Source organism: Leuciscus leuciscus (genome assembly GCF_965113295.1).
Source record: "Leuciscus leuciscus genome assembly, chromosome: 5".
Classification (NCBI taxonomy): Eukaryota; Metazoa; Chordata; class Actinopteri; order Cypriniformes; family Leuciscidae; genus Leuciscus; species Leuciscus leuciscus.
The window spans coordinates 16,096,880-16,114,617 of record NC_138729.1 but is presented as its reverse complement, the minus strand read 5'-3'; the positions used below and the strand labels follow the sequence as shown (position 1 = coordinate 16,114,617).

Below are 17,738 nucleotides of genomic sequence, written 5' to 3'. Positions count from 1 at the left end.
AAACATTTTCTCCCAAAAGGTCTACTTTTATTTGTGTAACTTCACAATAACAACAAAACGTTGTGCTTTTGTAAAATAAAGAAAACAAACAGGATGCGCTTTCTGCTGTCTTGGTCTCCATGAACTGGAGCGCGTCACAGAAATGAACCAAAACTCTGTAGGCTACTTGCCTCAGTCACGATACGAATAATGTCAATAGAAAGCTTGAGGGAACAAATATTGAGTACTTCCCAATGAGGAAAGGAAAGGGCATTAGAGTGAAAATCTTGCTCTATTTAAATGTAATTCGCTCTGAATTAATGTAAAAATGGATTAAAAAATTATTTGTCAAAATGTTCAGATATCGTTTCATTAAAGTTTATAATTATTCTATAAAATATACTTTAACAGCTGCAATATAAGCAAAAACATCCCCCCTCTGCTTTTTTCACAAATCGCAAATGCAAATGTATATATATATATAAATATGCTATGCACAATATGCATATGGTTCCCTAGAAGGTCCATAATATGCATTTAGAAAGTAAATAGTATGGAATAAAATGTTGTGCTCATCAAGTGACTTAAAGTATAACTTAAAGCGACACTATGTTACTTTTCAGCCTTCATAATATATTTCCAAGATCCTTGTGATGGTACATCGACTTAAAATAGGTTGAATGACACGTCTGCCATAGCCTGACAGGGTCTGTATCGCTTTTACTGGCACTATGTAACTTCGGGGTTCGGGTAGTAACCAGAGCACAAAAAGAACTACAAAATTCGACTGCTTTACGGCATACGTCACTTCCCCCACCACTTCGTCAAATTTGGACGTGAGAGGCCAACCAGCGTTTGTTTTCGGCTTTCGTGCGTATGTTTTTGTCATGGGGGCTGTTTACACCTGGCCACTTTATGCGTTTTCTCAGATCGGATAGCTATCCGATCGTGAAAAGTCCAGGTTTAAATGCCCTCCGAAACGCATTTGAGACGGATTTGAATCCGATCCCTCAAACCACTTCAGGAGATCTGAGACGCATTCCAGACGAAACTGGACAAGTGTAAATGCATATGGTTGTTGAAACCACATAGGCCTATGTAAATTGTACTCCTCCCAAAAAATGCTAAAAAAAAAATAATAAAAAAAAGTGTGAGAGCGTGTTATAGGTTATATGTTATATCCAGATATGACGACGCGCTGGAACCTATTTTTTTACAGTCAATGGCTGGAACACGCATCACCGCAGATGAGCAACTGCATCAAGCCAACGTGCAAACTATCGCAAATCAAAGTGAAAGTAAGTCGCAGACGCTTAACACACAATCTTCATCATTAAAAGTAAAGAAACGAAATTATCTTATCAGGCTTACTGCTCTCTCTTATTGCGGTGACGTGCACTCCATTAAATCTGCATATAGCACGAGAATTGAAGATCGAATTTAAATCCGTTTCGCAAAAATACATTTATGTGACCAGGTGTAAATGGAATCGTTTTGATAAATCGGATAACTATATGCCTCACGAATTAGTTTGCCAGCTGAACTCAGGTGTTGTGAGGTGTATTTATCACGTAGTCCTGAGGGATATCAGACGACGCTGTTGACGTTGATTCCTGCGATTATCATGAGAACAGCTTTCAATATCTCACATAATTATCAGGACATAAATAAGCCTAACGTAGAGGTTGTATAGTGTAGGCCTAAACGAGCACAATTTGCAAACTATTATGATAAATTGCAATAATCATGTCTAATGACATCATAATGGCCAATGTTATGAAATAATGCGACGTGCATTTAACTTAATTGATGTTATCTGGCATTTTGTAATGTTTACATTCCAATAAAAACAACACAAATTAAATTATACAGTAGGCCTAGACTATAGACTATTTACTTGTGATTTAGCTGCAATCATGTAAAAACGTTATAATATAGGCTAATATATTTACGACAGTGCAAGTATTCCACAGCGACTCTAGGGGTCGCTGTTTGACAAAAACACAATTACTACTTAGTGTGGCTTTAAAGCGACACTATGTAACTTTTCAACCTTCATTATATATTTCCAAGATCCTTGTGATGGTACATCGACTTACAATAGGTTGAATGACACGTCTGCCATAGCCTGACAGGGTCTGTATCACTTTTACAAGCACTATGTAACTTCGGTGTTCGGGTAGTAACAAGAGCACAAAAAGAACTACAAAATTCGACTGCTTTACGGCATACGTCACTTCCCCCACCACTTCGTCAAATTTGGACGTGAGAGGCCAACCAGCGTTTGTTTTCGGCTTTCGTGCGTATGTTTTTGTCATGGGGGTTGTTTACACCTGGCCACTTCATGCATTTTCGCAAAAGTCCAGGTTTAATTGCCCTCCGAAACGCATTTGAGACGGATTTGAATCCGATCCCTCAAACCACTTCAGGAGGAGATCTGAGACGCATTCCAGACGAAACTGGACAAGTGTAAATGCATATGGTTGTTGAAACCACATATGTAAATTGTGCTCCTCCCAAAAATGCTAAAAAAAAATAAAATAAAAACGTGTGAGAGCGTTGTATAGGCTATTATGTTATATCCAGATATGACGACGCGCTGGAACACGCATCACCGCAGATGAGCAACTGCATCAAGCCAACGTGCAAACTATCGCAAATCAAAGTGAAAGTAAGTCGCAGACGCTTATCACACAATCTTCATCATTAAAAGTAAAGAAACGAAATGATCTTACCAGGGCTGTTACTGCTCTCTCTTATTGCGATCTTTGATTTAGAAATTTTAGCTGATGATCTATAAAATGCAGCTCATATCTCGGTGACGTGCACTCCATTAAATGAACCAGGGGCCTGTACCATGAAGGTAGCTGAACAAACTCGGGGTTACAGTATTAGTTTTGAGTTGACAAAACCAAACCGATGCAATCAGGTTTTATTGGTACCATGATGCAGCTCATCAACTTTCTCTGTCAACTCAGGCTTTGATCCTAAAGCTATGATTACTCCATGCGCGCGTGCACATAAAAGAGTGACGTCGACACTCAACAACCAATCGCGGGTAGAGCGATATATTTTTCCGCGGAGGAGCAAGAGATAATCATTCAGAATTACGATGAATTTAAATATGTATTTCAAGCTCGAAACAATACGGTCTCTTGCTGCCAAAGCAAGAGAAAACTGTTGGAGAAAGATTGCTGATCGTTAATGTGTAAGTTAAACAAATACGTTCTATATTTATGTAAATGTATGTAGCCTATGTATATATGTATGTGTAGCCTATATGTGTACTATAGCCTATTTTTATAATATATAAAAAATGTGCATGTATGTACTAAGAAAGATTAATATTCATTGATTTTTAGATGCAACCCCAACTCCAAATGTTCTTGGCAGCAGATAAAGACAAAATATAAAAATATATATGTGCGTAAATATATCACTGTGCGTCACCCACAGTGCAAGTATGTAGCCTACCACATGCAAAAAAAACGCAACACAATACCATTTGCGTTACAGTAAGTGCATGAATTCGACGTGTTAAATTCTTTGTGCGGCTCAAGAAGTTCGCAAAGATAAGACATTCCTTCCGCGGAAAATCTGTATCTTTCATACAAATAACTATCAGGAAAGGCAAGGGGATTTTGTCTGGAAAAAAACTCTCTCTACGAAGTGCTCGTCAAACAATTTGCGCTGAGATGTCCACCGGATTTGGAAGAAAAGGTGAAGTCATTGCAACAGACACTGGGAATAAGTTACGTCACCTATATGTTTCTTTGCTCTCAGCTGATTGGTCAAACTTCAGTCTGAGATCTTGAATCCAGAACATAACCTGCCCCGGAGCAGGGGCTCGTTCTTCGTACGTCGCTAACTCAGTTAGCTGGATTTGATTGTTGACGATTTGGCATGATCTTGGATTGTTTGGTTCTTCGACGCTCATCCTGGACTTGCTGTCATAGCAACAGGTGCGCAAACTTGAACCTGCTCGGGAGCAGGCTTATTTCATGTAAACAGGATTAGATCCCGGCTTCATAAGCGGAGCTGATACGGGAAGTCCAGCGCAGCGCGATAGTGCACTTTCTGAGATTGAAATTTTTTTCTCGTGACTCGTGAGATTGTCGTTTACATTATTAATTTGTTGGAAACGCACATTATTTTCGACTTGTCGGAGTCGGGCTTTAACTACAGCACAAACTGTTTGCATTGCCCTATGATTATTTGCGAGTGGCTCTTTCCTTTACACTATTGGAGCAGAGAACTTGATGGAAAGTGCTGTCTGTCGTGTCATTCGGAGTTTACCTGGCGCTTTTAGGTTTAAAAAACAGTTTTAGGTTTTTAAGACCCAATGTTGTAAAGCAGTTTTTTTAAAGCAGTTTTTTTTTTTTTTTGCCTATCATTTTTTATGAAGATCATGCAATCATGACCATGCCGATTACAGTATGTGTCACTCAGGCTTCACTAACGTGATTGGTACCATAGACTATAGGCTTCCATAGACTGCCATCAAGGCCTCAATGAAGGGGATTATGTGAACAGAAAGGGGGTTCACAATGTAAATGTGCAGCCCAGTTACTATTGGGAGTCTTAATATTCCAGATTAATAATATTATATCAAATAAAAAAAGTCAGTTGACTAAAATCTTCCATATCACAAATGTGAAAGCAAAATGGCCAGGATCTGTGCATGACTTAAGAATTTTCAGAGATTCACATTTATGCACATTATTTGAAAGTGGTAAGGAAAGTTCCACAATTAAATATCAAGCTCACTGTATTACATACACTTATGCTGATCCTAACAGAACTGCATTTCTTCATAGGTGATTATGACATGTTCCTGCCTGCAGACAGGTGTTTTATGACCCCATTCCCTGACCCAAACCAGTTACAATGCAGCTCTAGCCAGGACAAGGGCACACAATGAAATGAACTTTGGCTAACTAAAGGGAAGATTTCAGTGTCTGATAAGTCTGAGGTTTGCACACCTGACAGGGCCTGTGACATTGCTGCATGTGCCATATTACACAACATTGCCCAAAAAAAAAAAAAAAAAAAAAAAACCTTTTCATTATAATATAATGAAAAGTTTAATAAAAGACCAATATACTTAGTTCCTTGAATTTTAATTCAATTGTTCTTTGTAAAGAAAAGCCAGTGTTCAAGTGCCTGCAACAAGAGATATTAGACACATGCCTCATGCAACAAATAAAAAGGAAAAGTTGGCTATACACTGCCCACCTGTAGGCCTATGTCTCCTCTGTCTGTGCAGACTCTTCTGTAGGCCTTTCTGTAGATGTGGAATCCTGCAACTTATATTGCAGCCATAAAGCATACAAGTATAAATTAAGTAAAGTTCTTTATGCACTTGCAGGTAGGCTAGTTCCTCCATATGACAGTTATCTGAGAGGGTTTATTCACTGTCCAGTGAAATGGAAACAAATGGACATTACAAAGTCTTATACTTTCTTTCCTTTGGAAAGTTATAAAAAAAATGTCCACTTACTGCACATATTTCAGCACCACTTTCTTGGGAACAGATACAAGTGTTGGTGTATTATGTAAAAGTGCACAAAAGAGGAAAACACAATGTCATTATATGAACTACACTCTGGAAAAATATTTTTACATTAATATAAGTTTATTAGTTTTGTCAAAGCAATTCATCATTACTCAAGATTTAACAGTTGAAATGACTATACAGCCTTAATTTAATGCAGCAAAAATTATTTTACAGTGTAGGCTACTAAGATCTTTTCTTCTTTTTTTTTTTTTTGCTCAGCCTTTTTCTTGGTTGCTTTTATAAACAGCCAACCATTTATTTAACATTGTCTTTTATAAAAGAGACTATAATATAACAAAAAAATTACCATTATGTAGAATATTTTTGTACTTCACTTTTGTTTGTTCCCATGTTCTAGTGTGGTGACTCTGACATTACAATGAACAAAGTAATTATGCAATTATTCAAATACAAAAATATAGGCTAATAAGTGATAAAAAAACATCTAACATGGCCACTTCTAACGGATTTAAATTGTCTGCTACTTTTTGCCAGCCCTCTCTCCTGGCTTTTGCAGACTTTGAGGTGTTCCCTGGCGTTTTGATTAAACATTAAAATTCCGAATTAACTTGGACTATTAGTTCTTGCTCTGCTGAGGAGAAAAACTGTGCGCGCTCTTTGGCCACGCTGAACAGCCAATAGCAGCGTTGCTGATCAATGTTTCTACTATCGATACATGTCCCCTTTTAACCCAGCGCATGAACGCGCAATTATCTCAGATAACTCAATCCAGCGATACTAATCCTATCCGGCAAGTGTGTTCGAAGAACCGAGTTAGCCAGATCATGATTAGCACGATGATATTATCTTGGATGTGTCATTTGATCTCGGATGTAATAAGCAACGTACGAAGAACGAGCCCCAGGTTAGCCGTGCAGCGTAAGATACCATGGCAACGAACACCGATTAAAGCCAAGCTACTTTCATAGTACCTAAAACCCAGGGTTGGCGGAAACTAAACTGAAACATAGCTGGCTAGCCACCTAAACCGGCTTCATGGTATAGGCCCCAGGTGTAAATGGAATCGTTTTGATAAATCAGATAGCTAAGCCTCACGAATTAGTTTGCCAGCGATTATCATGAGAACAGCTTTCAATATCTCATATAATTATCATAAATAAGCCTAACGTAGAGGTTGTAAATAGTGTAAACGAGCACAATTTGCAAACTATTATGATAAATTGCAATAATCATGTCTAATGACATCATAACGGCCAATGTTATGAAATAATGCGACGTACATTTAACTTAATTGATGTTATCTGGCATTTTGTAATGTTTACATTCCAATAAAAACAACACAAATTAAATTATACAGTAGGCCTAGACTATAGACTATTTACTTGTAATTTAGCTGCAATCATGTAAAAATGTTATAATATAATTTACGACAGTGCAAGTATTCCACAGCGACTCTAGGGGTCGCTGTTTGACAAAAACACAATTTCTACTTAGTGTGGCTTTAAGAGACCAAAGATAATGTTAAGACTTGTAGACCTTGTTTCAAAGACAGGTGTAACATTTTCAGGAGACATTCATAGAGTCAACAAAGTGTTATTTTATCGACTGCAACACTTAAGCACTGATCAAACATTGTGCAGGAAAAAAAAAAAACACTGACTAATAAATGGGACATCATTCTGAGTTCTGGGTCTCAGATGTTTCTTAGGGATCCCTCACCAGAACTAACCCAGCCACAGAAAATGAATCCTTTAACAAACCAGACCAAACCATTTTTATAATTACAGGGGTCTCACAAATATTCTAATTCCATTAGGCTACATCAAACTTAAAGGGGAAAATATATATATTTATTTATATATACACATAAACTCAAATAAACATAAAATCACATTTACCATAAAGCAATAATGAAAATACACTTAAACATACACACACAAAAAATATCCTTTAAACACATTCGAATTAACACACGACCCCAACACATATTGTCCCTAAAACTACATTTCCCATAATTCCCAACTGAATATATAAAGGACACCAGGAAAGGCCACCCCCTTTTAATTCCAAAATTGTTCCATGCTGCAGTCATGGATGCTGGCGGAACCACGGGTAAGATGTACACATTCAAACAAAATTAAATAAAATGTCAAACCCATTATCTATGTTGTGGTTTCATTTACTCAGTAGCGTGCACTCTAGAACTGAATGATTATTGGCTTTGTCGCTCTTTTATGTTTAACGCGCGCTAAAGAGACAAAGTAGCACTTCCATTTCCAATGTTTAGGTAAATATTATTTAAAGAAACAAAATAATTACATAGAAATGTATAAATAAACAGACCAAAAAAACAATCTCTTAGAGCAAACGAAATATCAATTTATCTTACAAAAAATTTTATAAAGAGAAAACTAGAACCATTCAAATGAAATGTTTATTCAGTGTGGCCTTAGCCATCAACAGGGGCCCGTTCTTCGTACGTCGCTAACTCAGTTAGCTGGATTTGATTGTTGGCGATTTGGCATGATCTTGGATTGTTTGGTTCTTCAACGCTCATCCTGGACTTGCTGTCATAGCAACAGGTGCGCAATCTTAAACCTGCTCGGGAGCAGGTTTATTTCATGTTAACAGGATTAGACTGCGGCTTCATAAGCAGAGCTGATGCGGGAAGTCCAGCGCAGCGCGATAGTGCACTTTCTGAGATATATATTTTTTCTCGTGACTCGTGAGATTGTCGTTTACATTATTAATTTGTTGGAAACGCACATTTATTTTCGACTTGTCGGAGTCGGGCTTTAACTACAGCACAAACTGTTTGCATTGCCCTAACGCCGCCTTCACACTGGCAGTTGAAATCAGCTCCGATACGGCAGCGAAACGACCGGAAGTCATTCATTTCCTATGGAGATTCGCAGACCGCATGCGAATGGGTCCGAACCGGGTGCGAACGAGTGCGGTGCGAAAAAAATCGTGTCCGTTGGCCATCCGGATGCGTTAAAAAAATTGAACTCTTGCGAAAGGCTACGGACGGTTCCTATCCGACAATTCCAGCGGAAGTTAGCGTTGCTATGGTACTGATAAACAAACCTGAATTCTTAACTTTTAATAAAATAAATAATGATTTTATAACGATTAGTTGTCATGTCATTTTATTATTTTAATGATTTTATAACGTAATTTGTGCAGTTAATACAATTAAATAATTCAATATTTAAATATTGTACAATTCAATATTGTGGCCATTTTCCATCATCCCGCTCATTCACATACAGCCAGAAAATTATATTATGGCAAATCGTAGACTTGTCAATGCTCTTGCTGTTGCTCTCCTATACTGGAGACGCAAGCAAAAAAAAAAGAGATCTATGTGGGTAAAATACTACCTGGCGGAGAGGAATCAGTACGGGGAGTTTCACCGCCTGGTGGGTGAGCTGCGTCTGAACAACGGTGAGGATTTCAGGGAGTATTTCAGGGTGTCGCGCTGTCAGTTTGACGAAATCCTCCCCGTGTTGGTCCACGGATCAAGAGGATCAACACCCGGCTTCGGAGATGTATTTGTCCGGCAGAACGCCTAGCCATCTGTCTAAGGTGAGTTTCTAGTTTGTCTCCTTGATATTACACATAATCACATCATTATAGATAATAGGCATATTGTCGTTTTTTTCTTGTTCTATGCATAGCGCAGTATTTCTTTTTTCTTTTAACTTAACCAATTAAAACCACACAGAACTGATTACATGATGGAATTGTATAAATGGGAAAATATTTAGACTTTTTTATCATCAAGTCATTTGGTTATTTCAATACTGTTATAGTCTATTTTGTTAACTGTATTTCTATGAAGCTAAAACCTATTGCATTTTCTTCTTTTCGCCCATAAACATGTAAAATCTTTCTGTATCTAGAAAGGTTTCCGCCAAATAAATGTATATATGTATTATTATGATAATTATTATGAATATTTTAATTATGTTCTTTCAGACACCTGGCGACTGGTGACTCCTACCACTCCCTCCCCTACCGCTTCCGAGTGGGCTGGAGCACTGTGTCTCTCATTGTGCCTGAGGTGGCCAAGGCTATCTGGGAGGAGCTAGTGAAATTGCAGAGCAGTTCCTGGTTAACCGTGACTTCCCCAATTGCATAGGGGCCATTGATGGGAAACATGTGAGGATCGTCGCACCACCCAATTCAGGCTCCCTTTTTTTTAATTATAAGGGGACCTTCTCCATCGTGCTCCTTGCGGTTGTCGATGCCAACCTCTGCTTCCGCATTATTGATGTGGGTGCCTATGGTCGCGGGAGTGATGGAGGCACACTGAGGGAGTCTGCCTTTGGTCGCGCACTCCAGGAAGGCACCTTGGGAGTCCCACAAGATGCCATCATCCCTGGAGCAGAGGATCTCGGGCCACTTCCTCACACCTTTGTGGGGGACGAAGCCTTCCCGTTGCGCCGTCACCTGATGCGTCCATATCCTGGAAGGAACCTCTGCAGACGCTGTCGGATGTTCAACTACCGCATGTCTCAGGCAAGAATGGTGGTAGAGCAAGCCTTCGGTGTGCTGGCAGCCAGGTTCAGGATCTATCATAGAGTGATGTGGCAGCATCCACACAATGTGGAGGTGTGCGTGAAGGCAACCTGTGTCCTCCACAACCTTCTTCGCCGTGATGCCCCAACACGCCCCTATAGACCAAGGGAGAATCGAGCGCCCAACCCACCCCCCAGTGTTGTCTTGCCCAGTGTCATCCGACAAGGTGCCAATAATTCCACCGCGGAGGCAGTTCGTGTCAGAGAGGCCTATACTACCTACTTTTCCTCTGAGGCGGGAGGTGTCCACCGACATGATCCTGTATCATAAATGCTGATAATGACCAAAAGGCCCTTTTAAGGGCCAACCACAATGTCATAAATTGCAATTCAAATAATCACGTGCACTTTCTACAAACACTTTCTATTAGTGTTTGTGTGTGTGTCGCTGTCCCTTTTAGCTCTCTCTCTCTCTTGCAAAAATAAACCACAGTACTGAATAATAGTTAAAGTGAACTTTATTTGATATGATATTATACTAATGGTGTGTGTCTGTGTGTGTGTCTGTCTGTGTCTGTGTGTGTGTGTGTCTGTCTGTGTGTCTGTGTGTGTGTGTCTGTGTGTGTCTGTGTGTGTGTGTGTCTGTCTGTCTGTGTCTGTCTGTGTCTAGATGCACCAGATTCTGAAAAACAAAATAAAAATTAAAAGGTGAGATGGCAGCATGTTACACATTATCAATGCCAGTGTAAGAATAAATACTTACACTCAAATTCAGCTTCATAAATCAGCTGGTGTATTTTTAGCTTTGTAGCAGCGTTTTTTTGTAGAGACATCCTTTTTAGGGCGGGGAGCAGGCTGTCCAAGAAGGCCTGGTCTGGCTCTTTTTCCTGTGGTGAATTGGCAGATTCAATTGCAGTGGCAATCCTCTGCTCAAATGCTGAGGGGCTAGAGACAACCCGTCGCCTACGCCTGCGCTCCCCTGACAGGTCTGGTGTGCTCTCTATTTCACGTGGGCACACGCTCATGACTCTCTCTCTTTCCTGGTTCTCACCCTCTCTCTCCTGATTCTCTCCCTCTCTCTCCTCTCCCTCCTGGCTCTCTCCCTCTCCTTCCTGGGTCTCTCCCTCTCCCTCCTGGGACTCTACCTCTGTCTCAGTTAGGTTGGAGGTTGTCCTCCGTGGCGTGATGAACGGCAGGAGGAAGGACATTATCTGGGCATAACGCCAGGGCCTCTTTTGAGAGGCAGCAGCCCCGCTTACCCGCCTGGACTGGTCCTCCCTCCTATACCGCACAAAGGCATCACGGAGGTCCCTCCACTTTTTTTTCACTTCCTCCACTGAAAAGCACAGACAATGTTCAGCCCATTTTAAGTTAAACAAAATTACACAGCCTATAGCAGTGCTTCTCAATCTTTTTTCAATAATGTACTGCATGTAATTTTTTTTTCTCAGCCAATAATAAACATTTGCAATAATAAACAATGTATCATTACCAATCGTGAAGTTTTATTACCCATTGACTGGCCCCAAAAATGTTTGACAAAAGAAACATATAGAGTGAGTATATATATATATATATATATATAGGATCATAAGATGCGCAATATATCGGTAAGACATGGTTTTTACCACTCAAGTTTTGTATATCGTTTTTTTGCTTCGTAAAAAGCCTTTCTTTAAAGTGAATTTCGTTTTGTATAAATTGTATCTTAATTTTAACAAATGTTTTCATCAACCAATTGCATGTATTTAATAACTAAAATAACTAAAATATTTTATTTTATTTAGGCTATTCATTTTCCATTGCAACACATACATTGAACTATTCACATTATACCACTATATCACATTTTGCCGACCTGACATGTCCACCTCCTCGGCAACTTTCCTCCACGCAGCAGACTTCCTATTAGTATCTCTATAACCCTCATCCGAGAGATCATAAAGAAATCTACATTCTGAAACAGGCAGAATCAGCCTTTCCAATCTTTCCGCCATTTTTGTTCTACTCGCTTCCGAAGCTTTCCGACGCTTTTCACCGTTGTGTACGACGTCCGCTGGGGGCGTATTGCGTATTACGGAGCTGATTTCAACTGCCAGTGTGAAGGCAGCGTAAGATTATTTGCGAGTGGCTCTTTCCTTTACACTATTGGAGATGCGGAGAACTTGATGGAAAGTGCTGTCTGTCGTGTCATTCAGAGTTTACCTGCCGCTTTTAGGTTTAAAAAAAAGTTTTAGTTTTTTTTGTGCTATTTCCAAGCCACTAATTAAGACCCAATGTTGTAAAGCAGTTTTTTTTAAAGCAGTTTTTTTTAAGGCTATCATCATTTTTTATGAAGATCATGCAATCATGACCATGCCGATTACAGTATATGTCATTCAGGCTTCACTAACGTGACTGGTACCATAGACTATAGACTGCCATCAAGGCCTCAATGAAGGGGATTATGTGAACAGAAAGGGGGGTCACAATGTAAATGTGCAGCCCAGTTACTATTGTGATTCTTAATATTCCAGATTAGTAATAGGGGAGACCGGGGACAGTTGCAACTGGGGATGGTTGCAACATGTCATTTTTCTCCAATCAGAAACAAGCTAGAGTGATGACACTCATACTGCACATGCACAGTTAGACCCTCCACCCACCAAGAAGACAGTAGACATATTCAACATCTGCTGCTGCATTTATTGAACAAAACTTGTTTTGGAGGTATGAAAGTAATTTTTTCATGAGATATATTTTTGTCATACTGTCCTGAAATTTTGTATGAATTAATCAAAACTTACTTCGTTTGAATTATTGTTTTGTTGACTTCTAAGTGACATGGTTAGGATGTGTCAAAGTCAGTGTGTCTAGCAGGCGTATGATGTTCTGTCATGGCTGATAGGGTTGGGGACGGTTGCAACATGTTATAAATTGCATGTTTAATAAAAGTTTGTTGCATTGCAAATTGTTAAATTCTTCCTGTCTGACACTGAAATATGGAGAGATTGAATAGCATTTGTAACACCTGCACACTGAATCTATGTAGGCCTATGTTCTACACATGAACAAACAAAACTCAATAACTGTTATTTGATAAATATGACTAAATAAATAAATAATAGGCTACAATAATATTATTGAAATAAATAATACTATAATATTATAGTAGGCCTAAAACAGTTAATATTTTCAGAATTCTTTGCTCATTGAGACAAAAAGCTTAAGTTAATTAGTGAAAGTTAAGGTATTTTTAACATGTTGCAACCGTCCCTGGGTTGTGTTGCAACCGTCCCCTGGGTTGGGGTCAGTTGCAACATCTGACTTCTTCCATTCAAATAAATACTGTGAACGATATGTCATATATAATCATCTTTAAATGGAATGGGTAATTAGTAGGGATGCACGATATATCGGCATAAATATCGATATCGGCCGATGTTCGTCATTTTTTAACCTATCGGCATCGGTCCGATGAGTAAAATTGGGCCGATAACCACAACCGATGTATCCATCTAGTTGCTGTGTCGGGAGAGGGAGGGGGAGGGGGATTTGGTCGTGTGAATTTGTTTGGGCACGTGAGACGTGACAGTGTTAGTGTCAAAGGCAGCACATGATTGTGGGATGTTGAACTGAAGAGGAGAAAAAATGTCAGCGGTGTGGGCGTTTTTCATGGTGTCGAAAGAAGACACTCGAAAAGCAGTTTGCAACACCTGCAAAGTCGAGGTAATGCGAGGAGGGTGCCGCGTCAAGTCATTCAACACCACAAATTTAATATGTCATTTGAAAAACCGCCACCCAGACCTACACAAACAATTGAAGGAAAATAATGCAGCTAACATTAGCAGCAGGCAAACACGAAAGCAGCTGCATCTGGGAGTCCGATACAGCAGGTACTCGACAAGACCAAGAAATTTGCCTAGGACAGCATAAAAGCCAGATCAATAACCGACAAGGTAATGGAAATGATTGCTCTTGACGACCAGCCTTTTTCCATAGTGGAGGACCGGGGATTTCGGCGGTTGATAGAGCATATTGAACCCCGCTACAGTCTGCCAAGTCGGCGCTACTTTTCCGACGTCTCCCTCCCTGCTTTGTACGAAGTCGTGGCCACGCATATCCACAAATTGTTGGACAATGTGACTGACATTAGCTTCACGACGGATATATGGAGCTCGGATATAAGTCAGATGAGTATATTGAGCCTTACTGCTCAGTGGATTAATGAAAACTTTGAAATGCAGAGAGCTGTTTTACATGCGCACGAGTTTGCAGGATCGCATACGGGAGTCGCCATCGCCGGCGCATTCGACTGCATGTTTGCTACGTGGAAAATTAAAAAAGACAATGTACATGTTGTGCTTCGTGACAATGCGCGGAATATGCAGAAGGCAATGGAGGAGTGCGGCGTTAAAAGCCTGGGCTGCATGGCTGTGTGGCGATCGGGAGGAAAATAGTCTGACATTTTCGCCACTCTCAACTCGCTACCTCTCGGCTGAGAGACATACAGCAAGAGTTAGGCATGAAAACCATGATGCTACAACAAGATGTGGCGACCAGGTGGAATAGTACTTTTCTTATGATGAAAAGTCTACTGGATCAGAAGCGCGCGCTTGGTGTGTATGGAGCAGATCATGAGCTGCCTGCGTGTTTAAGTGCACATCAGTGGGGCCTCATTGAAAACATGACCACGCTTCTCACTCCATTTGAAAAATTAACGAGGGAGATCAGCTCACATCAGGCTACTACTGCGGACGTGATTCCGTCTGTTGTGGCACTGAAACGTTTGCTGAGCAAGACAGCTGACACAGACAGTGGGGTCCGCACAGCAAAGCACACACTACTGGAAGCTGTGAACGAGCGATTTGGAAGCGCCTTCTCTGAGCCGCTTTACTACTTGGCAACGATCCTTGACCCGCGGTACAAAGACCGTTATTTTGACACAGTCACCAAGCAAGCGGCGGTAAAGACGCTCCAGCAGCAAGTGAACAAAATGACGCACAGCGACAGCGCTACGGAGACACCGGACACAGAAGAACCGCAAGAGAAGAAGATAAGAACAAGTGACGAGGGTGGAAAGTCGCTGCTTGACATGCATGATGAAATTCTGGAGGAAAACTCGACCATGGAACAGCAGGCAGGCCTGACAAGCCACATAAGTGTGCAGGTATAGTATTATCAGACCCAGTCTTTAATTCAAATAACGAAGTCTTTTGTGCAGTTCTTTTTTATTATTAACGTGCTGTGAATTCTATAGAGTTACTAAAATAACACATTTACTTAAATAAAAAAGCTAATTGTTATAAAGAATATTGTTTAGTAATGCTTCTCTGCCCCCTTGAGGTTGACCTTAAGCACTGATCATCTCCTCAGAGCAAAGTTCATCAAAGCTCTTAAGGGGAGGAGGACAGTAATGTCTAGACTGCTGGTAATTGATCAGACATGCATAGTAATACACTTGTCTACATTCCTGTAGGTGCATGGCTATCTGAGTGAGCCCCTCATCCCCAGAAATGAGAGCCCACTGCAGTATTGGAAAAGCAACATGTCTCGCTTTCCTGCCCTGGCTAAAGCAGCGCGCAAGTACCTTTCAGCTCCATGTACAAGTGTGGACAGCGAACGTCTCTTCTCTGCTGCATCACATATTGTTGATGAAAAGAGAAACAGGATCCAGTGTGAGAAAGCAGAAATGCTTCTATTTGTAAAAAAAAACCCTGCCTTTGGTAATGAAGTAGGCCTGGACTATAACTTACTGCACAGTGTTAGGTGGAAACCCTGTTTGTTTGGGACATTCACTTTTGAGTAAATTGTTGCTGCTTTAAGTTGGAGAATGTACAAAGACCACCATGTCTTTTGAATTACGGTTATGTCACAGTTCTCATTTTTGTTTGTCTTAAAATTGACTTGTTTTTTTTTTATGTTTGCTTGGTAGAAACCTTGTTTCAGGGTTTGGACATTTACATTTACATAAAAATGTGCACGAACAGTCAGGATATGTGTTGGATATTTTGATTTAGCCTTTTTCTCAAATTTGAGTTTAACTGGAGTGCACAGAGCTGAAAACATGTTGCCATGAATACTGGCATGCTTGATAAGTGGTAAAAGTTGGTTACTTATGTTTTATGGTAGCCCTGTAACCTTGTTATTTGGAAATAAAATACATTCTGAAAATAAAGGAAGAAATTCAGTATGTACAAACTTTTATCATCTCAGAAACATTTTTTAAAAACACATATCGATATCGGTAAATATCGGTCATCGGCCATAACAGAAAAATTAATATCGGATATCGATATCGGCCAAAATTTTCATATCGTGCATCCCTAGTAATTAGCAGACAGATGCAAGTTTAATATATACAAATTTGGTTGGTCTAGTCCAAATAGTCTCTGAGTAATTGAGAGAAATGCAAAAACTGTTGCAACTGTCCCCGGTCTCCCCTATTAAATCAAATGAAAAAAAGGCAGTTGACTAAAATCTTCCATATCACAAATGTGAAAGCAAAATGGCCAGGATCTGTGCATGACTTAAGAATTTTCAGAGATTCACATTTATGCACATTATTTGAAAGTGGTAAGAAAAGTTCCACAATTAAATATCAAGCTCACTGTATTAGCCTACATACACTTATGCTGATCCTAACAGAACTGCATTTTTTCATAGGTGATAATAATAATAATAATACATTTTATTTATAACGCACTTTTCATCAGAGATCTCAAAGTGCTACAGGTTTAAAACAAAAGATAAGCAGTTCTTTAAAAAAACATCTAAAGGGGACCAAAAGCTTTGTTAAAAAGAAATGTCTTAAGGCCTTTTTTAAAACAGTCAGTGGATTGAGGTGCCCTCAAGGAGTCAGGGAGGGCATTCCACAGATGTGGGGCAGCAGTACAAAAGGCCCTATCTCCCATTGTCCTGAGTCTGGTTCTGGGTATGTGGAGGAGGTTTGAGTGAGTGGAACGGAGGGAACGGGTTGTGTTTTGTGAGTTGATAAGTTCTTTGAGGTAGGGGGGGGGGGCATGTCCATGGATGCATTGATGTGTGAGGAGGGAAACCTTGTACTCAATCCTGGTAGAGATGGGAAGCCAGTGGAGTGAGTGAAGAATGGGGGTAATGTGCTCATGTTTCCGCACTCTCATCAGGATCCTAGCTGCAGAGTTTTGGATGTACTGAAGCCTCTGCAGACTCTTTTTAGGAATCCCAATGAGAAGTGCATTGCAGTAGTCCAGTCTGGAGGAGACAAAGGCATGAACCAGCTTTTCGGCATCTGAGAGGGTGAGAATGGGGCGGAGTTTGGAGATGTTACGGAGGTGGTAGAAAGAGGTCTTGCATAGGTTATTTATATGAGCTTCAAAAGTGAGTTGAGAGTCCATTTTTACACCAAGATTAGAGACTGTTGATGAGAGGGGAATGTTGGTGCCAGAAAAGGTGATGCTGGTTATGAATGATGATGATTTGATCTGGTGAGGAGTGCCAACCAGGATGGCTTCGGTTTTAGAGCTATTGAGTTGAAGGAAGTTGTGCTCCATCCATACCTTTATCTCCTCCAGACAGGTGTTGAGTTTTGATGGGGATGACTGTGAGGGTGTGGTTTCAGCTGTGGCATGTACATAGAGCTGTATGTCATCGGCATAGCAGTGGAACGAGATTTTGTGACGGCTGATGATTTGGCCAAGGGGGGTGAGGTAAAGAATGAAGAGGATGGGGCCAAGTAACTGTGTGTGAATTTGATTTGG

At 40.2% G+C, this 17,738-nt stretch overlaps 1 protein-coding gene and 1 long non-coding RNA gene across 2 annotated transcripts; both read left to right on the top strand.

The window, feature by feature from the left end:
* The first annotated feature begins 5,838 nt into the window (after positions 1–5,838).
* LOC309498283 lies at positions 5,839–11,593 on the top strand. Its single transcript, XR_014205901.1, has 3 exons — positions 5,839–10,684; positions 10,765–11,006; positions 11,177–11,593. It is a non-coding gene; the product is annotated as an uncharacterized lncRNA (long non-coding RNA).
* Positions 11,594–11,795: 202 nt separating this feature from the next.
* On the top strand, positions 11,796–15,965 carry LOC309499944 (zinc finger BED domain-containing protein 4-like). Its single transcript, XM_082171503.1, has 2 exons — positions 11,796–15,169; positions 15,479–15,965. The coding sequence occupies exons 1-2, from the start codon at positions 14,525–14,527 to the stop codon at positions 15,806–15,808; spliced, it is 975 nt and encodes a 324-aa protein (XP_082027629.1). The 5' UTR covers positions 11,796–14,524; the 3' UTR covers positions 15,809–15,965.
* The last annotated feature ends 1,773 nt before the right edge of the window (positions 15,966–17,738 follow it).